We start from the raw sequence: 24,403 nt of genomic DNA on the forward strand, positions 1-24,403 counted from the left end.
GGGTGAGTAAATGGTGCCAGAATTTACATTTTAGACTAAAATAACCTTTTAAAATTGACAATGATATCTTTTTGCTACTTTTGTGTCCTTTCATTACACATTCATTTGCAAGAAAAACAAACAGGTCAGAATCTCTAATTTTGAGTTTTACAAAAGAAATTAATTCATTACAGGTTTTGAAATGCCATGATGATGAAAAAAAACTGACGTTAGTTGTAATTTTTGGGTGAATTATTCCTTTAAGGCGACAGACCACCAGCTTTAATCGCCGAGTTTTGATGCTTAGCTGAAACGAACATCAATCCCGAAACTAATTAGAAGTGCCAGACTCCACAAGATTTACTCAGAGGGACAATCATGGCAACAGATGTTGCAGTTAACTCGCATTCTGTAAAATAATTGAGACTGGGACTGGCACACACTGTTCAGCTGGTTTGTTGGGAATCTCTAGGGATGGATCACGTTTCCAAGGTGATGTTCCTTTGTCCCTGCAGAATTCCTCGCTGCTGCAGGGGAACGAGACCGTTGAGAGCGACAGCATGCGACTGAATCCGCACATACAGTACTACTCCAGGGTGTACGTCTTATCCATGGGGGTGGCGCTCTTCCTGAAGACGGTGCGAGGGCTGGTGTTCGTCAAGGTAATCTGGAGTTTATTTGTCAGGCTTCCTGTCTCCATTACACACAGCTGAATTTTTTATCAAACGCTTGGGTCCTTAGGCAGATGCATTTCCTCTTAGCTCATGTACTATTCATCACTGCCTGAATCTACCTGAGAGTAGCAGGTTAATCTGTCAAGGGGGCAACGCAATTATTGCATTTTTCCCACGGCGGTGTAGTCTGGAAAACCAATACGTTATAGAGGGTTTGCACTTATTTCACAATTTGGTCAGTTACCTGGATGTGCAGCCATATCGGTGATACTCGGATGTAAACAACAGCATGGATTGCATGGTTAATGTACTACTGAATACGTTGTTCTGCTAATTTATGCTGTCAAAACAATGGAAACAAATGTGTGGAAGCTGCTATATTATATGTGACCCTGGACTACAAAATCAGTCATAAGGTTAAATTTTACAAAACTGAGATGTATACATCATATGAAAGCTCAATAAATAAGCTTTCTATTGATGTATGGTTTGTTAGGATAGGACAATATTTGGCCGAGATACGCCTATTTGAAATCAGAAATCTGAGGATGCAAAAAAATCTAAAAGACTGAGAAAATCACCTTTAAAGTTGTCCAAATTAGGTTCTTAACAATGCATATTACAAATCAAAAATTACATTTTGATATGTTTACAGTAGGAATTTTACAAAAAATCTTCATGGAACATGAACTTTACTTAATTTCTTAATGATTTTTGGCATAAAAGAAAAATCAAAAATTTTGACCCATGCAATGTATTTTTGGCTATTGCTACAAATATACCCCAGCGACTAAAGACTGGTTTTGTGGTCCAGGGTCACAAATAAGCTTTCTATTGATATATGGTCTGTTAGGATAGGACAATATTTGGCCGAGATACGCCTATTTGAACATCTAGAATCTGAGGGTGCAAAAAAATCTAAATACTGAGAAAATCACCTTTAAAGTTGTCCAAATTAAGTTCTTAACAATGCATATTACTAATCATAAAATTACATTTTGATATATTTATAGTAGGAATTTCACAAAAAACTTCATGGAACATGATCTTTACTTAATTTCCTAATGATTTTTGGCATAAAAGAAAAATCAATCATTTTGACCAATGCAATGTATTTTTGGCTATTGCTACAAATATACCCCAGCGACTTAAGACTGGTTTTGTGGTCCAGGGTCACATATAGAGAAGGATTTAGTAAGCAGGAAAGGGTGCAATAAATTGACAAACTAACGTTAATAGGTGGTAAAGATATATGCAAGCAGTATTAATTAAGATATTAGCCTAATATTTGATCAACCTGACTGGAAATGAGAAGAACAAACACAAATGTTGCCAAGATTCTTGTTTTGGAAATCCTGGTTCACTTTGGCCAGAACTACAAATGCATTTTGTTCATCTGTTTTTTGCACCTCTCCTCGATTTGTTATAACTTTTGGCAGTCTGTAGTACTCCAGATGTTTTTCCCGGTTTGACCGATTGATACAGCACAAAACATAACAATAATTGACTATTTTCAGCAGCAATAATCAGCAAAATATGTGCGTTTCATTTGGTTCAGTGGCATTGTTTAATAGGGTGAACAGACGTTAAGATGTGCAGAAGTGCACTGCACTCCCATAAAAAGTTTGTAATCTAATTCATAAATATTAAACCTTTTTTTATTACTAAAACTACATATTGTTACGGAAGCAGACCAAACAAGAGAGGTAAGTGATCAATATAACAATGTTTATTATCAGCAGAGCGTTGTGGATAAGATGACGTGCAGAACCGGGTAAGTATAACAGTCCAAGTATGATATTCGTTGACTAGAGATGATTACTGAATACAGATCCTTTTCCTTTCCAGGAACGACGGGAGGAGGACTCCGACCCACACACACACACACACACCGTTGGTGATCGACGAACAGGCTTATGGCTGACCACAGCTGACTGGAACAGAGAACAGACTTCGTACTGGAATAGACGAGACAAGGGGTAAGTTTCAACAGGTAAATAGCGAGGTAAGTATGTCTTTGAGGTTTGTGAACTCGACAGAGAAACACAATGAGTCCGCTTCGTGCAAACGAGCCCGGACACTGAGTGAGGTGTGTGGTGTGCTTATATGTGGTGCTGGTGATTGGATTCAGGTGCGTATGATTAGTAATCAGGTGACTGTGATCGTTGAGTGAGTGAGGGAGTAGAACCTGGCCAATCCGTGACATTACCCCCCTCCCCAGGGCCCGCTCCTGAGGGCCGAGGCCTCCGACGTCGTGGTGGTCTACCTCGTCCTCGAGGGGCTGGACATTCAGGATGGTTACGATGGAATTCCTCCATGAGGGCTGGATCTAGAATGTCAACTCTGGGTACCCATGACCTCTCCTCTGGCCCGTAGCCTTCCCAGTCGACGAGATATTCCAGATTACCACCACGACGTCGGGACAGAAGGATTTCTCGGACCGAGTAGATGGATCCCTCTTCCAGGACCAAGGGGGGAGGGGGTTCCTCTTCCTGACCAGGTTCTGTGGAGGGAATCACAGGTGGGTGAAAGGGTTTGAGTAATGAGACGTGAAATGTGGGGTGGATACGGTACTGTGGTGGTAATTGGAGTCTGTAGGTGACGGGGTTGACCTGTTCCACGATGGTGAAGGGGCCAACAAACCTGGGACTCAATTTCTTCGAGGGCAGGCGCAGACGGATGTCTCTTGTGGAGAGCCAGACTTTTTGCCCAGGAGTGTATGTGGGACCAGGAATCCTCTTCTTATCGGCAGTGGACTTGGTTCTGCGCACTGCCCTTTGAAGATGATGGTGAGCCTCGTCCCAGACTCTCTCGCTCTCCCGGAACCAGTAATCCACTGCGGGCACCTGTGATGGTTCGCCATTCCAGGGGAAGAGAGGTGGTTGGAAGCCGAGCACACACTGGAATGGCGTGAGTCCTGTGGTGGGTTGCCGCAGTGAATTTTGGGCGTATTCTGCCCAACCCAGGAACTGGTTCCAGGAGTCCTGGTGACCATGACAGAATGTCCGGAGGAACCGCCCCACCTCCTGGATTTTCCTCTCCGTCTGCCCGTTGGTCTCAGGGTGGTATCCAGAGGAGAGGCTAACGGTCACACCTAGGAGTTTGAGAAAAGACTTCCACACCCGTGAAATAAACTGTGGACCCCTGTCTGAGACGATGTCTTCCGGAATGCCATAGTACCTAAAGACTTTGTTGAAGAGCAGTTCGGCAGACTCTAAGGCTGTGGGAAGACCTTTCAGAGGTATCAGTCGGCAGAATTTTGAAAATCGATCAACTATAACAAAGATGCAGGTGTTACCGTCAGATGAGGGGAGATCTGTCATGAAGTCAACTCCTAGGTGTGACCAGGGGCGGTTCGGCACAGGCAAGGGATGGAGTTTCCCAGCAGGCAGATGACGTGGACTCTTGGACATTGCGCACTCCTTACATCCTTGGACATACCTCCTCACATCCCTTGCCATGTGCGGCCACCAGAAGCGGTCCGTCAGCAGCGAGAGAGTGTTGTTGGCCCCTGGATGCCCAGTGCCCAGAGAGGTATGTGTTGAATGGATTAGATCTACCCGCTGGGTCCTAGGGATGAATCTGCGACCAGGTGGACAGCCCGGCGGAGATCTGGGTTCCGGAGTGGCGACAGCTGGCGGGTTGGTCCATTCAATGGGTTGAACGATGATGTTTTCGGGGATTATGGTCGTGGGTGTGTCAGGCAAGTCGTGAGAATCATGGATGCGAGACAGAGCATCAGCTCGGGTATTCTTGGATCCTGGCCGGTAGGTTATGGTGAAGTTGAATCGTGAAAAGAACAGGGACCATCTTGCCTGACGGGGACAGAGCCGTTTGGCGTCTCGGAGGTACTGTAGGTTCTTGTGATCTGTTATCACCTGGAACGTGTGGTTGGATCCCTCTAACCAATGTCGCCACTCCTCCAGAGCGAGCTTGATGGCAAGAAGCTCGCGGTTGCCGATGTCATAGTTCCTCTCCGCAGGGCTGAGCTTCCGGGAATAGTAGGCACAGGGATGAAGCAATGGAGGAGTACCGTGATACTGTGACAGAATCCCTCCCACGCCGGTAGTAGAAGCGTCTACCTCTACCACGAAAGGGAGATCAGGGTCAGGATGGGTTAGAAGAGGTGCCTGTGTAAATGCTTCCTTGAGGTTATGGAAGGCTGCGGCCGAGTCAGGGTTCCAGAGTAGGGTTCGTGGTTTTCCTTTGAGTAGACTGGTAAGCGGAGCGGTGATGATGCTGTAGTTCTTGATAAACCGGCGGTAGAAATTGGCGAAACCTAAGAATCGTTGAAGCTCTTTGATAGTGGTGGGTTCTGGCCAGGACACAACTGCAGATACCTTCCTCTCGTCCATACGGACCCCCTTCTGGTCGATGACGTATCCAAGGAAGTGCACTGCTGGTAGGTGAAATGAACATTTCTCCGCCTTGAGATATAGGTGATGATCCCGTAATCTTTGAAGGACCTCCGCAACGTGGAGGCGATGTTCGGCCTCACTCCGGGAGTAAATCAGGATATCGTCTATGTAGACAACGACAAAGTGGTGCAGAAACTCCCGGAGTACCTCGTGAATGAAGTTCTGAAATACGGAGGGGGCGTTGACCAAACCATAGGGCATGACCAAATACTCGTAGTGGCCAGTAGGGGTCACGAAGGCAGTCTTCCACTCGTCCCCCTCACGTATCCTCACGAGGTTGTACGCGCTGCGGAGGTCCAACTTCGTAAACACCCTGGCAGTGCGTAGTTGTTCGAGGGCCGCAGGGACGAGAGGAAGGGGATACCGGAACTTGATGGTGCCTTGATTGAGTATACGGTAATCGATGCATGGCCGCAGCCCTCCATCCTTCTTTGCCACGAAGAAAAAACTGGATGCTGCGGGTGATGTTGATGGTCGGATGTAACCCTGATCGAGAGCCTCCTGTATGTACTCCTCCATTGCCTTGGTCTCCGGAAGCGACAGCGGGTAGATCTTACCTCTGGGCATTGGAGCATCCGGAACTAGGTCAATGGCACAGTCCCATGGCCGATGTGGAGGTAGCTGGGAAGCTCTCTTGGGGCAGAAGACGTCTTGAAACGACGAGTAAATGGCAGGAATCTGGACTGACTGCTTCTCAACAGGACTTTCGACGGAGGTGACGTTGACAGGTAGTATCTTGTGTCTAGGACGTGGAAGATCTGGAAAACATTGGTTGGTACATTCTTTTCCCCATTTTATCACCTCTCCTGTGCCCCAAGAGAGGATGGGATCATGCTTCACCAGCCACGGGCGCCCCAAGATGATGTCCATAGTAGCTCCCTCCAGAACCAGAAACTGAATCTCCTCACGGTGCAAAACTCCAATCTGTAGGATGATGGGTTCACTTTTCCGGTGAATACGGGTCCGTGAGTTTATCCGGTTAGTTATCGGTTGAATCTGGTAGATGGTGGTTGATGCTTGGGTGCGTAGCTGGAGCTGGCGACAGAGGGTGTTGGAGATGAAGTTTCCCGCTGACCCGGAGTCGATGAGGGCTGCGACTGTAACACAGGAAGTGTGGGTGGTTAACTGAACATTGGTAGTCAGAGGATGCATGTTATCCAATTCAGAACGTATTACACTCACCAAAGATCGTCTAGGACGCATAGGACAGTTGAGTCGTACGTGTCCCGCAGCCCCACAGTACATGCAAAGACCCCGGGTCAGTCTTCTCTGTCGCTCAGCTGCAGAGATTTTCCCTGATTCCAGGATCATTGGTTCTGGTTCTGGAGGGCTGGCGGATGTAACTGGTCGGAGGAGTGCAGTAGTGACGGACTGGTCTTGGTAGGATCTTAGACGATCTGAACAACGAAGTGACTGCTGAATGAACTTCTCCAATCCCATGGAGTCGTCCAAAGCAGCTAACTGCATCCGGAGATTGGGTTCTAGGCCGAGCCGGTACGTGGTCAGTAACGATCGCTCATTCCATCCGCTGGCAGCGGCCAAAGTTCGGAAACGCAGGGAGTAATCTTGTGTCGTCATACTTCCCTGCTTAAGATGATACAATTGCTCTCCTGCGGATACTTCTGCATCAGAACGTCCGAAAACCTCTTTAAAATGAGCGACGAAAGCCTGGATCGAATGGGTTGCCGGCCCGGCCTGCTGATATAACGTGTCCGCCCATTTGAGAGCTGGTCCGGTAAGCAGAGACGTGATGAAGGCTATTTTCGAAGAATCTGTGGGATAGAGAGCAGGTTGCATTGTGAATATCAATGAACATTGTAACAGGAATCCGCTGCACTCCTCCGCCCCGCCAGAGTAGGGCGCTGGTCGGGCCATGGGACTGGAAGGGACGTTTACGGGAGCCGAAGAAGTGCTGGGTGCCGGTGGTGCGGTGGGATGAGCTGAAGTTGGTGTGGTGGCATGACTAGCCAACAAAACCTTCCTGAGCGAGTCCACCAGCTCTTGAAACGGGTCCCGATTGCTCATGCTGATACTGTGTTGGTCCGGGCTAACTGTTACGGAAGCAGACCAAACAAGAGAGGTAAGTGATCAATATAACAATGTTTATTATCAGCAGAGCGTTGTGGATAAGATGACGTGCAGAACCGGGTAAGTATAACAGTCCAAGTATGATATTCGTTGACTAGAGATGATTACTGAATACAGATCCTTTTCCTTTCCAGGAACGACGGGAGGAGGACTCCGACCCACACACACACACACACACCGTTGGTGATCGACGAACAGGCTTATGGCTGACCACAGCTGACTGGAACAGAGAACAGACTTCGTACTGGAATAGACGAGACAAGGGGTAAGTTTCAACAGGTAAATAGCGAGGTAAGTATGTCTTTGAGGTTTGTGAACTCGACAGAGAAACACAATGAGTCCGCTTCGTGCAAACGAGCCCGGACACTGAGTGAGGTGTGTGGTGTGCTTATATGTGGTGCTGGTGATTGGATTCAGGTGCGTATGATTAGTAATCAGGTGACTGTGATCGTTGAGTGAGTGAGGGAGTAGAACCTGGCCAATCCGTGACACATATTGAGTAACTGATGCAATCTTTGTTATGGGAAACACATGTTAATTTGTTTTAACCTAGACTATATGTTTGTTTTTTTCCTTGAAATGTTTTTTCAAGATCTGAGGTAAATTATGTATTGGTGCTTTCAGTATGGCTATAAACATCACACATTATGATAATCAAACTCACATTAGACACTTTTAACATTGAATAAAGCACATATTCATAATCAATACCTAAGATTATAATTGTCATGTTGTTCCAGCTGCGATATTGCAGAAATAGAAACCGTTTAAAAAATAGAAATTTCATGTGTCGCCGTCATGGCTAGTTAGGACAAAAACTCAGATTAACATCGAAAAGATACATTTTATCATGTGACGAGAATGCAAAATAAAAAGCAAGATTAGGAATAAAAAATGCATAAAAGAACAAACAAAAAAAATCAAAAGTTCTAATTATTGTACTCACAGTTGTAAAAATGTTAAATACAATTATAAAATAAAATATTTATTATATACAGTTTTATTTATCATATGTTCATATTTATTGTTTTATAATTTTAGTTTTTCTAAAGCCATAATTTTGTTATAATACAGTTTTGATATGTTTGCTATTTGCAATAGTTGCTATTTACTATTGTATTAAAAAAAACTTGGAAAAGTTTAACACTTAAACATCACTGTAATTATAAAGTAAAAAAGTATTAAATAATTAAAGTATAAAAAAATTTAAATAATGAACAATATAACATTAAAATAAGTCATTTTAAAATCAATAAATATAAAAACCTTACTAAAAGATTTAAATATTGAATATTAAATTTGTTTACTTGCATGTCAGAGAACCAACAAACATGCAAATGTGATATGTTAATCATTAAAATACTTATTTTAAAATCTCAGGGGTAAATATAAGAGGATCAGATGACAAAAAGTTTGTGAGTTTGTGATTTTTAATGTGTTTGAAAGACAAAAGCCTTCCAAAGACAGAAATACATGGTTAAATAACATACAGAGTGATCATTTAAATAAAAAAATCGATGTGTCTATCAGTAATTTTGAAACACTTCCTAAACCTGAATTGGTTTTTGTATATAGTGGCCAAATGTTGTGTCACCACCTGACTAATAATTGTTTTTTTTTGTGTGTGTGTGAATGTCCCCAAATCTTAAGACTTTTGAATGTACAGTTGTGGCCAAAAGTTTTGAGAATTACATAAATATTGGAAATTGGAAAAGTTGCTGCTTAAGTTTTTATAACAGCAATTCACATATACTCCAGAATGTTATGAAGAGTGATCAGATGAATTGCATAGTCCTTCTTTGCCATGAAAATTAACTTAATCCCGAAAAAAACTTTCCACTGCACTGTTAAGAAGGCTTCAGGACGTCCAAGAAAGTACAGCAAGCGCCAGGATGGTCTCCTAAAGAGGATTGAGCTGCGGGATCGGAGTGCCACCAGTGCAGAGCTTGCTCAGGAATGGCAGCAGGCAGGTGTGAGCGCATCTGAACACACAGTGAGGCCAAGACTTTTGGAAGATGGCCTGGTGTCAAGAACGCCAGCAAAGAAGCCACTTCTCTCCAAAAAAAACATCAGGGACAGATTGATCTTCTGCAGAAAGTATGGTGAATGGACTGCTGAGGACTGGGGCAAAGTCATATTCTCCGATGAAGCCTCTTTCCGATTGTTTGGGGCATCTGGAAAAAGGCTTGTCTGGAGAAGGAAAGGTGAGCGCTACCATCAGTCCTGTGTCATGCCAACAGTAAAGCATCCTGAGACCATTCATGTGTGGGGTTGCTTCTCATCCAAGGCAGTGGGCTCACTCACAATTTTGCCCAAAAACACAGCCATGAATAAAGAATGGTACCAAAACACCCTCCAACAGCAACTTCTTCCAACAATCCAACAACAGTTTGGTGAAGAACCATGCATTTTCCAGCACGATGGAGCACCGTGCCATAAGGCAAAAGTGATAACTAAGTGGCTCGGGGACCAAAACGTTGAAATTTTGGGTCCATGGCCTGGAAACTCCCCAGATCTTAATCCCATTGAGAACTTGTGGTCAATCCTCAAGAGGCGAGAGCATGCCCAGTCGAATTGCAGAGGTCCTGAAAAAGAAGGGCCAACACTGCAAATACTGACTCTTTGCATAAATGTCATGTAATTGTCGATAAAAGCCTTTGAAACGTATGAAGTGCTTGTAATTATATTTCAGTACATCACAGAAACAACTGAAACAAAGATCTAAAAGCAGTTGAGCAGCAAACTTTGTGAAAACTAATATTTGTGTCATTCTCAAAACTTTTGGCCACGACTGTATATAAGCAGTATAGGCTATTTTAGAAAGGAAAATATAAAAGATAAAAATGTGGAATTAGAAAGATGAATGATTTTTTGCTACTTGTACTTGATTATGTAATCCAGATCACATGTAATCAATATCTATAGATATTGTGAAATATCGGTACAGTGAATTCTGTTGGCCTCAATAATCCTGAAGTGAAAAATCAAGCACTGTGTGCTTTCCATAGTTTCAGTTTCATTTCCACTCCGAATCCTTGCTCTGTAATCCATGACTTTGCCAAGTGTCTGCTTTTCTCTCTCTTTTTTCCTGCTCTTTAATTGAAATTGCCTGCGGGCTAAATCCATTTATCTGTCCAGTGTCTTGACTCTCAGCTGGAGGGGTTGAGTATACGTGTCCCCTCAGGACCCCGTGCCCTCTTCTCCATTAAGCAGAGCCGACAGCACATTAGAGAGGTTATGTGTCTGTGTAATTGTGTGCCACTTGTATTCACTAATTCCTCGATGATGGCTAATCTCTTTTTACCCAGAGGTAAGATTGCAAATTTGGGAACTTTACATATTCGCTTAATGGAATGAATTCGTCCCCTTATGCCAGAAACCATCAAATCCAACAAGTAACATGTTCTCCCGTGAGCGTAGCATGAAGAATTTTGTTGTGAAGAAATGTCTGGAATATCCTCAATAGTCTCCTGACATGTATTTGACAATATTTGTACTTATGTAACACTGTGTTTATATGTGTTGCAGACAGTGATGGCGTTCATGCATTTACTACGTCTCATGTGTGTGTTAGATTATATAAAGTGCTAAGAGTGTCATTGTGTCTACAGTGGATACAGTCTGTGCATTAGACCAAAGTTAGATTGCTTTCATTATAATTAAAAAAAGCTGTCTACATTCAAAGTGCCCTTTGTGGCAAAGCCTGTCTGAATGTGCCCTTAGTTCAATGTCTGTTTTCTATTTCTGATGCACTGCGCAGCGATCCCAGGCACTTTATTTTCCCTGCGTGACTTAAAATGACCAAATTATTTAATTTATAAATGTGACCTTAATCTTAAGTAGATATATTTGTAGCAATGGGCAAAAATACATTGTATGGATCAAAACTACAGACTTATCTTTTATGCCAAGAATCGTTAGGATAAAGTAAAGATCATATTCCATGAAAATATTTTGTAAGTTTCTCATTTTTAATTAGTAATGTGCATTGCTAAGAACTTCATTTGGACAACTTCAAAGGCGATTTTATCAATATTTAATTTTTTTCCAGATTTTCAAGTAGTTGTATCTCAGCTAAATATTGTCCTATTCTAACAAATCATACATCAATGGAAATATTATTTATCCAGCCTTCATGTTTAAATAAATTTCAAAAATTATGACTGGTTTTGTGATCCAGGGTCACAGATCACTTTTTAAAATATATTTAAATCAATATAATGCATTAAATATATACTATCATTTGTGTCTTTTTTAATACAAAATCTACCAAGGCCTCATTTATTTGTGACCCTGGACCATAAAATCAGCCATAAAGGTTATTTTTTTTAAATTGAGATTTATACATTATCTGAAACCTGAATAAATCAGCTTTCCATTCATGTATGCTAGCACAGGCTGAGATGTTGAACTGTGAATGAACTGTTTAAAAATCTGTAATCTGAAATATTGAGAAAATCACCTTTAATGTTGTCCAAATTAAGTTCTTAGCAATGCATATTATTAATCAAAAATTAAGTTTTGATATATGTATGGTGAGAAATTTACTAAATATCCTCATGGAACATGATCTTTACTTTATATCCTAATGATTTTTGGCATAAAAGAAAAATCTGATAATGTTGACCCATACAGTATATTTTTGGCCATTGCTACAAATATACCTAAGACTGGTTTTGTGGTCCAGGGTCATATATATATATATATATATATATATATATATATATATATATATATATATATATGTGTGTGTGTGTGTGTGTGACCCTGGAAACCAAAAATACATTGTATGGGTCAAAATTATTGATTTTTCTTTTATGCCAAAAATCATCAGGATATTAAGTAAAGATAGTGTTCCATGGAAATCTTTTGTAAAATTCCTACTATAAATATATCAAAATGTAATTTTTGATTAGTAATATGCATTGTTAAGAACTTAATTTGGACAAATTTAAAGGTGATTTTCTCAGTATTTTGATTTTTTTGCCCCCTCAGATTCCAGATTTTCAAACAGATGTATCTCAGTCAAATATTGTCCTATCCTAACAAACCATACATCAATAGAAAGATTATTTATTGAGGTTTCATGTGATGTGTACATCTCAGTTTTGTAAAATTTAACCTTATGACTGGTTTTGTGGTCCAGGGTCACACCCACACGTATATATATATATATATATATATATATATATATATATATATATATATTCTGAATGAAGGTAATTCTAGACTAATTTTGTACAAATGCTAAATAATATTAATGAAACAATTATGTTAGAAAATTAATATATAGAAAATGTTTATCTTTATTATCATATATATTATTTTAGATATATAGGTAATAGGTTCTAATTACATTATTTTAAAATGTAAATATTTAAATATCAAAACTTAATTTTTGATTAGTAAATTGCATTGCTAAGAACTTCATTTGGACGACTTTAATGGTGATTTTCTCAATATTTAGATTTTTTTTGCACCCTCAGATTGCAGATATTCAAATAGTTGCATTTGACCAAATATTGTCCTGTTCTAACAAACCATACATCAATGGAAAGCTTATTTATTCAGCTTTCAGGTATGAGGTATAAATCTCAATAAAAAAAAATGTACCCTTATGACTGGTTTTGTGGTCCAGGGTCAAGCAGGTGAAGTGGTCTTTGGCCTCTATGGACCCTGTGGAGTTTTAGCCATGACCTTGATACATGCGACATTGTTTAAGCTGTTTTGGCATCTTTTTGTCCATTAACAAAGCAGAAAATGTACCTATTTTCCTGAGGCTGTGTGTGACGTCCTCAGGCTGGGCCTCACAGAGCAGAAGCGTTCCTGTATGCTTGCCAAGTTTTCCCCCCCATATAAATCCAGCTATTACGGCTGTGTAAATGTTTGTGCACATCCCTGACCTGTTTATTTGCATTATGGACCTAACTAAAGCATTTTATAGCTTTTTAAATCACCGGCTCAATTATTAGCATTTTTGTAGTGTGTGTGGGTGCATGCATTATTAACACTGTTGTGTGTGTTCTTGTTGTTTTTGCAGTGTACGGTGCGGGCAGCCTCAGTTCTGCATGATAAACTATTTAAGACTCTACTTCTGAGCCCCATGCGCTTTTTTCGACACAACACCCCTGGGACGCATTCTCAACCGATTCTCCAGGGACATGGATGAGGGTGAGGAACCTCTCTCTGTATCTTTCTTCACAAATCCTTTCAAATGCAGGATGACGGGGGCGTCTCAAAGCGTTTTGATGTCTCGCTGTCTCACACGTTCGCTCTCTGTTCTTCCTCTTTGCGTAGTTGACGTGCGTCTGGCTATGCAAGCTGAAATGATGCTTCAGAATGTGACACTTGTGCTGTTCTGCCTGGGCATGGTGGGCGCTGTGTTTCCCTGGTTCCTGTTCTCCATCATTCCTTTAGGGGCGTTTCTCTTCATCGTCAACCGAATCTCCAGGTTTGGTCTTACAGATTTATTGGGCGAAACAGATGATTAAGCAACAAATATGTGACCCTGGAGCACAAAACCAGTCTTAAGTCGCTGGGGTATATTTGTAGCAATAGCCAAAAATACATTGTATGGGTCAAAATTATTGATTTTTCTTTTATGCCAAAAATCATTAGGAAATTAAGTAAAGATCATGTTCCATGAAGATTTTTTGTAAAATTCCTACTATAAATATATCAAAATGTAATTTTTGATTAGTAATATGCATTGTTAAGAACTTAATTTGGACAACTTTAAAGGTGATTTTCTCAGTATTTTGATTTTTTTTTTGCACCCTCAGATTCCAGATTTTCAAACAGATGTATCTCGGCCAAATATTCTCCTATCCTAACAAACCATACATCAATAGAAAGCTTATTTATTGAGCTTACATATGACATATATATCTCAGTTTTGTAAAATTTAACCTTATGACTGGTTTTGTGGTCCAGGGTCACATATATAAATCTAGAAGTCAAGTGCAATGAATAATACGTTTAATTTATTGAGTTCAAACGTGAATATTTCTATGAATGATTGTATTACTGTACTGCAATACAGTGTTGTTTTTGACAACCATCTTAGATTTAGTCTTTGTCTTAGTCTTTTGGACTAAAATGCTTATTAGTTTTAGTCACATTTTAGTCACTTCTATATCTGATAGTTTTAGTCCAATTTTAGTCGAAAGGTTTTAGTCTAGTTTTAGTCAAAAAAAGGGGGAAAAGTAGTCTTTTAACAAATTAATGTAGGTCAGTAAGTATTTTGCTGTTGGGTAGTGTCACTTATAAGTTCTGAAAATAGCAGATCTATAGTTCAACACAATGTGAGCTTCTGGATCAACTATTTTCACCAATAATTACAATAATGAAGGAATGATTTTAGACATAAGACATATATTTGAAATAATGTGCAAACTGCCGCCATCATGGTTAATCGTCTGTCTGTCTGAGTGACAACAATGTGACGTGTTGAGCGTAACCAAACAAGGATAGAATGCTTAAACGGCTTGCCATACTAGTATGGCAAAGAGTATTTAATGCTAAAACGGCTTGCCATAGCGACAGATACTTCTTAGGTTTTAATTGGCATCCACAATAAGCAGAAATGTCGTGCATTTTAAACGTCTGACGGACCACCCACTAACATTTTCGTCTATTCTCGTCTCGTCAACGAAAACTCACACACGTCTCGTCATGTTTTAGTCATCAACGAGCCATTTTTATCTCGTCATCGTCTCGTTATCGTCATGAAAAAAAGTTGCGTCAACGAAATGATTTCGTCATCGTCATCGTTGACGAAAACAACACTGATGCAATAAAAGAGGATCACAATGCTGAAAAAGCATGTTTGTATTTGAAATCAAAATAACAGATAAATGGTGTGTTTGTGGTAAACAGCCACGGTTAAGGAACGGACTGTAAACGCGTCCTGTGTGAAAGCAAAACGAGTCCGTGCTGCTACTGCACCGCATATGTAAAACGCACACAAACTGCATACACACTGTATACGGAGTTTGTGTGAAACAGGCGTTACATTGATGTATGGTTTGTTAGGATAGGACAATATTTGGCCGAGATACATCTATTTGAAAATCTGGAATCTGAGGGTGCAAAAAAGTTCTTTGATGTGCATATTACTAATCAAAAATTAGGTTTTGATATATTTATGTTAGGAAATTTACAAAATATCTGTATGAAACATGATCTTTACTTACTATCCTAATGATTTTTGGCATAAAAGAATGTTTTACAAAAAAAATGCTGTTTCAGTTTTTCTACTAATTTTGTAAAAATGCTAAATAATGTTAATAAAAACAATTATAGAAAAAAATAATATATAGAAAATGTTTATCTTTATTATTATATATATATGTTTTTTATATATATTTTATATATTTAGTTAATAAGTTAATATATTATTTAAAAAAGGAAATGTTAAAAATTTTATATACATTTTACAGATAATTATTTCGATAATTTATTTTACACAGTTTATATATGTAAATAAAACAAAAAAAAACTCTTTCAGTTTTTCTAGGTATAAATTTCACGTTTAATTCAGTATTTTACTTGCCGTTTATTTGTAATTGTAAAATTTCCTAGCAAATTAAGTGTGAAAGTATTTCTAGACAAATTTTGTAAAAATGCTAAATAATGTTAATGAGACAATTATAATAAAATACAAATAAATTGATATATAGAAAATGTTTATCTTTATTATCATATATTATTTTAAATTATGTATTTTAGATATATAGTTAATAGGTTCTAATTATATTAATTGAAAATGTAAATATTTAAACATATATGTAATATTATATATATATATATATATATATATATATATATATATATATATATATATATATAACAGATATTATATACACACATAATTTATATATGTATGTTATAAATTTCACGTTTGATTAAGTTTTTTACTTGCCTTTTATTTGTAATTGTTTGTAAAAAAAAATCCTAGCAAATTCTAAGTAAAGATATTTCTAGAATATTTTTAATGCTAACTAATGTTAACGAAACAATAGAAACAAATTCATATATAGAAAATGTTTATCTTTATTATGAAAATATAAATATTTGAATGTTTATATATCTCTCTTTATATATACTGTATATATATATTACAGATATATGTATATAAAACAAAAAATGTTCTTTCAGTTTTTCTACTTCTAAGTTTCACGTTTAATTTGAAGTTTTACTTGACATTTATTTGTAATTGTTTGTAAAATTTCCTAGCAAATTTTTAGAGAAGATTTTTAGAGTAATTTTGTACAAATGCTAAATAATTTCAAATAATATACATTTATATAATTTTTTTATGTCTAAAAAGTAGTGCTGTGCAATCCAAAATAAGTTTTTGTTTATATAATATATGTGTGTGAACTCCGTATATTTATTATGTATATATAAATACACACACACACACACACACATACATTTTAAAATATTGCTAAAATTAATATTTAATATATAAACATATTTTTCTTAAATATATCCATGCATGTGCGTGTGTATTTATGAATATATACATAATAAATATACACAGTACACACATATATAATGTAAACAAAAACTTATTATGCATGTGATTAATCATGATTAATCATTGCACAGCACTACTAAAAGACAACAGAGGCACCCTTATACATGTATCTGTTTTAGAGGAAGCATGTCAAAGGCAGGTTTGTCCTCCTTTACTTGGCTCCTTCTCTTTAAGAAAAACATGATTCATTACCAACATTATTCACAAGCAATGCATTTTTAATATGTGCACTTATGGGCTGAAATCAGCTTGATTTCTCATCAGTAATGGCTCTGCCTGACGCTGCAGATAGACTGTCCTGCCTGCGTTAGCGCTGACATCTGACAGGCCCCATAAAGCCCCGTATAAATCAGTTTAGAAGCCAGAAATGACTGCAGCTCAGCCAGCAAGATCCCCTCAGTCTCACCGTTATTGTCCCCTGTGGGCCTCCATCTCATAAGCCACTAACCTGTCACATCACAGGCAGCTCTGTGAGCCACACAGATAAGCAGATGAGATGAGCCAGAGCTTTGATCAAAACTCAGCCGACTTTTTTTTGTCAGGAACTGAAAAATATATATATAAGTATACTTTTCCGATTGTCCTTTTTACCCAAAGGGTTCTCATTCGTGAGCTGAAGCGCCTGGAAAATATCAGCCAATCCCCTTTCACCTCTCATATCACCAGCAGTCTGCAAGGACTGTCCACTATCTATGCTTACGGCAGGGGTGCCGACTTCATACACAGGTAATATTCAGACAAACAAAATGCCCTCTATGACTTTGCAGAAGTTTTCTCTGAAACAAACACTGAAGTGAAACTTTGCTTGAGGTCTGTGTATACCATGGCCCCAGAAAGTTTGCTCAAAGTTCAAACAGCAGACAGACAATACTCAAGCCACACTGAGAAATGTCATTGCATCAGAAAAACATGAACAAATACCAAACCCAGTGGCTTTTATTTTAAAGAAACTTTATGCTACACATTTTTCAAGAAAAACATTTCACAAAAAGAGTTTTAAATTTAAAATATAATTAAGAATTACTTTGATAATGCATTATATAAAAGTTTACACCCCCCTTTCAGAATCTGCAAAATGTTAATTATGTTATCTTAATAAGATGCATACAAAATGCATATTGTTTGTTTAGTACCTGAAGAAGATATTTCACATGAAAGATCTTTACATATAATCCACCAGAGATTTTCGTCTTGATTCTTACTGTGTTGTTACCTGAATGATCCACAGCTGTTTTTTTTTTATTAGTGATTAATGAGTCCCTTGTTTGTCCTGAACAGTTAAACTGCCTGCTGTTCTTCAGAAAAATCCTTCAGGTCCCACAAATTCTTTGTTTTTCCAGCATTTTTGTGTATTTGAACCCTTTCCAACAATGACTGTGTGATTTTAAGATCCATCTTTTCACACTGAGGACAACTGAGGGACTCATATGCAACTATTACAGAAGGTTCAAACGCTCACTGATGCTTCAGAAGGAAAAACCATGCATTAAAAGTCAGGGGGTGAAAACTTTTTGAATTTGAAGATCAGGGTAAATTTAACTTATTTTGTCTTCTGGAAAACATGTATCTTCTGTAGCCTCTGAAGGGCATAACTAAATGAAAAAAAAAAAAAGATATTTAGGCAAAATAAGAAAAATGTACACATCTTTATGTTGCTCAAAAGTTTTCACCCCCAGCTCTTAATGCATGCTTTTTCCTTCCGGAGCATCAGTGAGTGTTTAAACCTTCTGTAATAGTTGCATATGAGTCCCTCAGTTGTCCTCAGTGTGAAAAATAGATCTCAAAATCATGCAGTCATTGTTGGAAATGGTTCAAATGCACAAAAATGCTGGGAAACCAAAAAATTTGTGGGATCTGAAGGATTTTTCAGAAGAACAGCAGGCGGTTTAACTGTTGGGACTCATAAACAACTATCACAAAACGAAAAAAAAAAACAGCTGTGGATCATTCAGATAACGACATAGTATTAAGAATCAAGTGTATGTAAACTTTTAAACAGGGTCAATTTTATAGTCAACTATTATTTTCTGTAAACATCTTTTATGTGAAATGTCTTATTCGGCTCAATACTAAATAAACAATAACATGCATTTTGTATGTTGTACCTCTCATTTTGAAAAATAATGAACATTTTGCAGATTCTGAAAGGGGGGTGTACACTTTTGACCTCAGCTGTATATAGATCTAGCATTATCAAAGCATTCTTGCATTATACCATCTAATTAAAATGTTTGATTACAGTGTTTACTGTATTTTTGATCAAATAAATGCAGTCTTGGTGAGCAGAAGAGGCTTCTTTGAAAAATGATATATGCACTGTATATATAACAATATCAGATCAAATATAAAAGATTTAAAGTATGTTGTGAATAAATGTACAAAATAAGGACTTTGGCTAAATATCGGTTATATTCCACCAGGAATCAAGCTCTGCTTGACACAAACCAGGCGTGTTACTATCTGTTCAGCTGTGCTATGCGTTGGCTGGCAGTGCGTCTGGACCTCATCAGCATTTCTCTCATCACCACTGTAGCCCTCCTCATCGTCTTCATGCACGGCCACATTCCTCCCGCCTACGCCGGTCTGGCCATCTCCTACGCCGTACAGGTGCGCCGCTCTCTCACACTGTATTTGAGTGGGTGTCGTGTTGCACGGGAAGCTTGTAGGGCAGCACCGCTACTGTGCCGTGATTAATTAGCATTGCTTACCCTTGCTCAGAGTTCTTACTCACTGCCCGTTTTCTTTTCCAGCTAAACGGCCTGTTTCAGTTCACCGTGAGGCTGCTTTCTGAAACCGAAGCCCGTTTTACATCAGTGGAGCGGATCAATCATTACATAAAGGTAGAGGCATCGGTGACACAGGCGTGCTGGTTGTGTTAATGGCAAATAGAAAGGGATGGACCATTTGTTATTCAATTGACACGGTGCACAAAAGACATCCGCTCTTTACTTTGCACAGGCCGCTGAGCCCAGCGGTCAATGCGCCGCATAGTGAGCCCGCTACACTCCGCTCAGCAGGCTTCATGGGACACGTTTATTGCCAGACAGAACATCATAGCGTATGACACAGCTTGTTTCAGGAGGCTCTTATCAAAGCAGAACAGTACAGCTGTCTTAGCTGCCGCCCAAGTGGCGGAGAGCATTTTACAGTGATTAATGAAGCCAATAATGCAGTACAAAGTACCCAGCTTTTGTCGCAATGCAAAAGTAAGCTTTTTCTGTAAGACGTCCAGTTCATTAGCTGCTATAGGTAAATAACTAAAGAAGAGGAAAGTGCAGTAAACTTGTCATGCTTAATCTATGAATCAAACCCCATACTGGCAACCCATATAGTCTACAGGCGATTTGTCTTCCTTGCCTTCCTAAAGGGTAGTTCACCCGAAAATAAAAATTTGATGTTTATTTACTCACCCTCAAGCCATTCAAGACTTTTTTTTTTCTTGAATAGAACAGATGATTTTTAGCTGAAACAGTAGTCCATTGTGATTCATAAAATGCAAGTCAGCGGCTGTGTTTTTTTTTTTTTTGTATAAAAAATAGCATTTCAAAAAACACAAAAGTAATAGCCATGGTTCCTGATGATATAATGAGGTCTTATGAAGCGAAACAATCTATCTGTGCAAGACACTGAATGTTATTTACAGCATTATTACCTGTAATCCAGAGCTTCAGACAAACAGTCTAGAGTGATTGTCCGGTTTACAATTAAATAATTTGTTTGAATTATCTACTTGCAACTAGGCCTGGGTAAAAAAATATATAGATTTCTTGATTTTAATTGATTCGCATTTTTACAAAACATTGATTCTTAAATCACAGGAATAGGCTCTATGCACGAGTACTTCCGCGTTTGACGCAAGGCTGCTATTCCGTTTCCGGATGGAGAGGTTTGAAGCGGAGAAAAACGCGATTATGGCAGAGTCGACGAATTTTACTCGGTGTTTGCAAGAGTTGCCCAAATGTACAATCACTGATGTGCAGTACAACGCCACAGAGCAAACTTGAGAAAGGTTTCAAGTTTTATGTGTCTTCGTATCTGTGCAATTATGAAGGTAAATTCAGCTAACCTGAACCGCCTGAACTGAACTTCTATTATTTTTTTACGATTCGTCCAGCAGCAGGCGTGTTTGTAATTTTGTCTGAAAGTGTCAGGTAAAATCAGGGCCACAAATGAGATCTCAGTGAAAGCTCACTGCTCACTGCTACCGCTCTATGAGGAAAGCAGAGACTCCACACCAACTGAGAGTAGAGTAACGTTAGCTTAAAAGTGACGTTCAAAGTTCTGTTGGACATGTTCAGTCCAGTTCAGTTTTTACTTTTCTAACGTTACCACTGTTCAGCTTGGATAACCACAGCTATTATCTTAGCTAGTATGGATGATTATTGTACAAAATAATAAGAATAAAAAATGTAATGCAGTTCTACGACAGATGAATAGCACTGCATTATCACTGCTAATTATAGCTGAAACAGTGGTAATGGAGATACAAGGCGGCAAAGTTGGTTTTATAATCACACATTCTTTAGGAAACGTGTGGAAACTTAGAAAAGTGTTAAATTTAGCAGATGCTGTACACTGCGGCACACAGCAGTGGTGGCTAGAGGGGCTGTCCTCCCGTCTTTGAAAAGATACTTTCATACGTTTAGATGTCATTTTATATGTTTATTTAATATAATAAAGCAAATAAGCATCAACAATATGAGTGGAGTCTGTTTTTGTGACTAACGTTACTGTAGTATAGAAGACAATACAAGTTATTAGAAAAAATAGTCCACAGCACTCTACAATCGCGCCGGAACGGAAGTAATCCAGCATCCTTATATTCCACCGGAAGTACGTCATTCACCGCCGTGCATACAGCCTATTGATTAGTCTAGTCTGTTTTCAGTTAATGAACGTAACATTCGCAATAAGCTTTGTGTTTTGTTACTTTTGATATGAAACAAAGTGTCAGATTTCCATTCCATTCGTTAATGTCTTCCGCTTTAATACCAGTTACTGCACCAAATAAACATTAATGAACATCCGAAGGTTTGTTAAAAGAAAGTACAACTTGCAACTTTATAGTACAACTTGAGTACTCACTCAATCAGTGTTTCAACCACAGAAAGACGTCAGTATAGCAGCTTGGAAACAATATGTTACGTAACATCACATTTACTTGTTTTAGTTCACATTCTGTTTACATCCCCTTGGTTCTTAATATCGTACTGTTACCTGAATGATCCACAGCTGTGTTTTTTGTTTAATGATAGTTGCTCATGAGTCCCCTGTTTGTCCTGAACAGTTAAACTGCCTGCTGTTCTTCAGAAAAATCCTTTATGTCCCACACATTCTTTGATTTTCCAGCATTTTTGTGTATTTGAACCATTTCCATCAATGACTGTATGATTTTAAGATCCATCCTTTTACACTGAGGACAACTGAGGGACTCATATGCAACTATTACAGAAGGTTCAAACACTCACTGATGCTTCAGAAAGAAAAACGATGCATTAAACTTTTTGAATTTAAAGTTCATGGTAAATGTATAACTTATTTTGTCTTCTGTGAAACATGTAACTATCTTTTGTAGCTTCTGAAGGGCAGTACTAAACAAAGAAAAAATTGATATTTTGGCAAAATAAGAAAAATTCACACATCTTCATTCTGTTCAAAAGTTTTCACCCCTGGCTCTTAATGCTTTTTGTTTCCTTCTGAAGCATCGGTGAGTGTTTGAACCTTCTGTAATAGTTGCATACAGTATGAGTTTCGCAGGTATCCTCAGTGTTAAAGATGGATCATTAAATCATACTGTTATTGTTGGAAACGGTTCAAATACACAAACATGTGAAGGACCTGAAGGATCTTTCTGAAGAACAGCAGGCAGTTGAACTGTTCAGGACAAACAAATGACTCATGAACGACTATCACTAAACAAAAAAACACAGCTGTGGATCATTCAGGTGACAACTCAGTATTAAGAATCAAGGGGATGTAAACATTTGAACTGGCTTTTTTTGTCTTATTCAGGTCAGAACTAAATAAACAATAACATGCATTTTCTAAGATCCCTCTTATTTTAGTAAATAATTAACATTTTGCAGATTCTGAAAGGGGGATGTAAACTTTTAACCTCAACTGTACATTATTTACAGCCAGGTATTCTTGTGACCCTGGACCACAAAACCAGTCTTAAGTCGCTGGGGTATATTTGTAGCAATAGCCAAAAATACATTGCATGGGTCAAAATTTTTGATTTTTCTTTTTTGCCAAAAATCATTAAGAAATTAAGTAAAGTTCATGTTCCATGAAGATTATTTGTAAAATTCCTACTGTAAACATATCAAAATGTAATTTTTAATTTGTAATATGCATTGTTTAGAACCTAATTTGGACAACTTTAAAGGTGATTTTCTCAGTCTTTTTGATTTTTTTGCATCCTCAGATTTCTGATTTCAAATATATGTATCTCAGTCAAATATTGTCCTATCATAACAAACCATACATCAATAGAACGCTTATTTATTGAGCTTTCATATGATGTATAAATGTCAGTTTTGTCAAATTTAACCTTATGACTGTTTTTGTGGTCCAGGGTCACATTTGCCATCAAATAAGTTCCTTTCCTGCATAACCAGTAGTATAACAAGCCTTTGAACAAATAAAATGTAAAAAAGGATAGTATTTTCTAGTCAACAAGTCTCACACATGCTAAAGCCAGTGTGTTTATAATTGTACATTGAAATAATATGGTAACAAATACCAGTTTGTAATACCAAGCAGCATAACAGACTGTTTGTACAGCTAAAATAACTAAGCAAATGACACCGGAACCCTTGCACATTCAAGTTGCTAATGGCCCCACCTGCTCTTATGCTAAAATTAATGTGGCTAATCATTATTCACTCAGAACCTGGAAAGCGAAGGTCCTCGACAGATCTGCGGCTCCTCGGCTCCCGCTTCCAGCTGGCCAGAAGAAGGACGAATCTCCGTCCAGAATGTAGAAATGCGCTATCGGGATGACCTTCCTCTGGTTCTGAAGAATCTCTCCTTTAGTGTACTTCCAGAGGAGACCGTAGGGATAGTTGGCAGAACCGGTTCAGGTACGGCGGTCTCCTTGGCTTTTTTATTCTATCAGATGTTGTTTGTGTTCGTCTGTACTGAGGGTCATAGTACTGGTGGAGGAAATGGATTGTGACACAGGTCGGCTGTTTCTTCAGGGAAATCTTCACTGGGCGTCGCACTCTTCAGACTAGCGGAGCTCAGCCGAGGATCAATCATCATCGATGGTGTCAACATCGCTCACATTGGTCTGGAGGACTTGAGGAGCAAGCTGTCAGTCATCCCCCAAGAGCCGGTTCTTTTCATTGGTACTGTCAGGTACGGTCTGCGTCACTTTATCATTCCAGAAGTCCTGAAGTCAAAATGATGCAACCTATTTCACTTACGCAATGTCACATACAGTACTTCAATGTGAAACAGGATATTCAACAAGAAAAATGTAGGGCTAGACATTTTATCCTTCTGGAATTGATAGAATTTGATAAGTAGAAAAAAACTAAAATTTTGGATTAGTAAGATTTTAAATGTTTTTAATGTTTCTTATGTTCATCAAGGCTGCATTTACTTGATTAAAAATACAGAAAAAAATGTAATATTGTACAATATTATTACAATTTAAAATAATGCTTTTCTATTTTAATATACTTTAAAATGTA

At 38.5% G+C, this 24,403-nt stretch overlaps 1 protein-coding gene across 1 annotated transcript in view; it reads left to right on the forward strand.

The window, feature by feature from the left end:
• The window catches only part of LOC141287865 (ATP-binding cassette sub-family C member 5), a 77,688-nt gene that overhangs the window by 44,174 nt on the left and 9,111 nt on the right, over nucleotides 1–24,403 (forward strand). Inside the window, 9 exon segments of the mRNA XM_073819954.1 lie at nucleotides 495–641; nucleotides 13,200–13,268; nucleotides 13,270–13,330; nucleotides 13,457–13,610; nucleotides 17,301–17,429; nucleotides 19,124–19,310; nucleotides 19,454–19,543; nucleotides 23,596–23,788; nucleotides 23,906–24,065. Of these exon segments, the coding sequence (XP_073676055.1) occupies nucleotides 495–641; nucleotides 13,200–13,268; nucleotides 13,270–13,330; nucleotides 13,457–13,610; nucleotides 17,301–17,429; nucleotides 19,124–19,310; nucleotides 19,454–19,543; nucleotides 23,596–23,788; nucleotides 23,906–24,065 (1,190 nt within the window).

The sequence above is a fragment of the Garra rufa genome, chromosome 16 (assembly GCF_049309525.1).
Source record: "Garra rufa chromosome 16, GarRuf1.0, whole genome shotgun sequence".
Taxonomy (NCBI): Eukaryota; Metazoa; Chordata; class Actinopteri; order Cypriniformes; family Cyprinidae; genus Garra; species Garra rufa.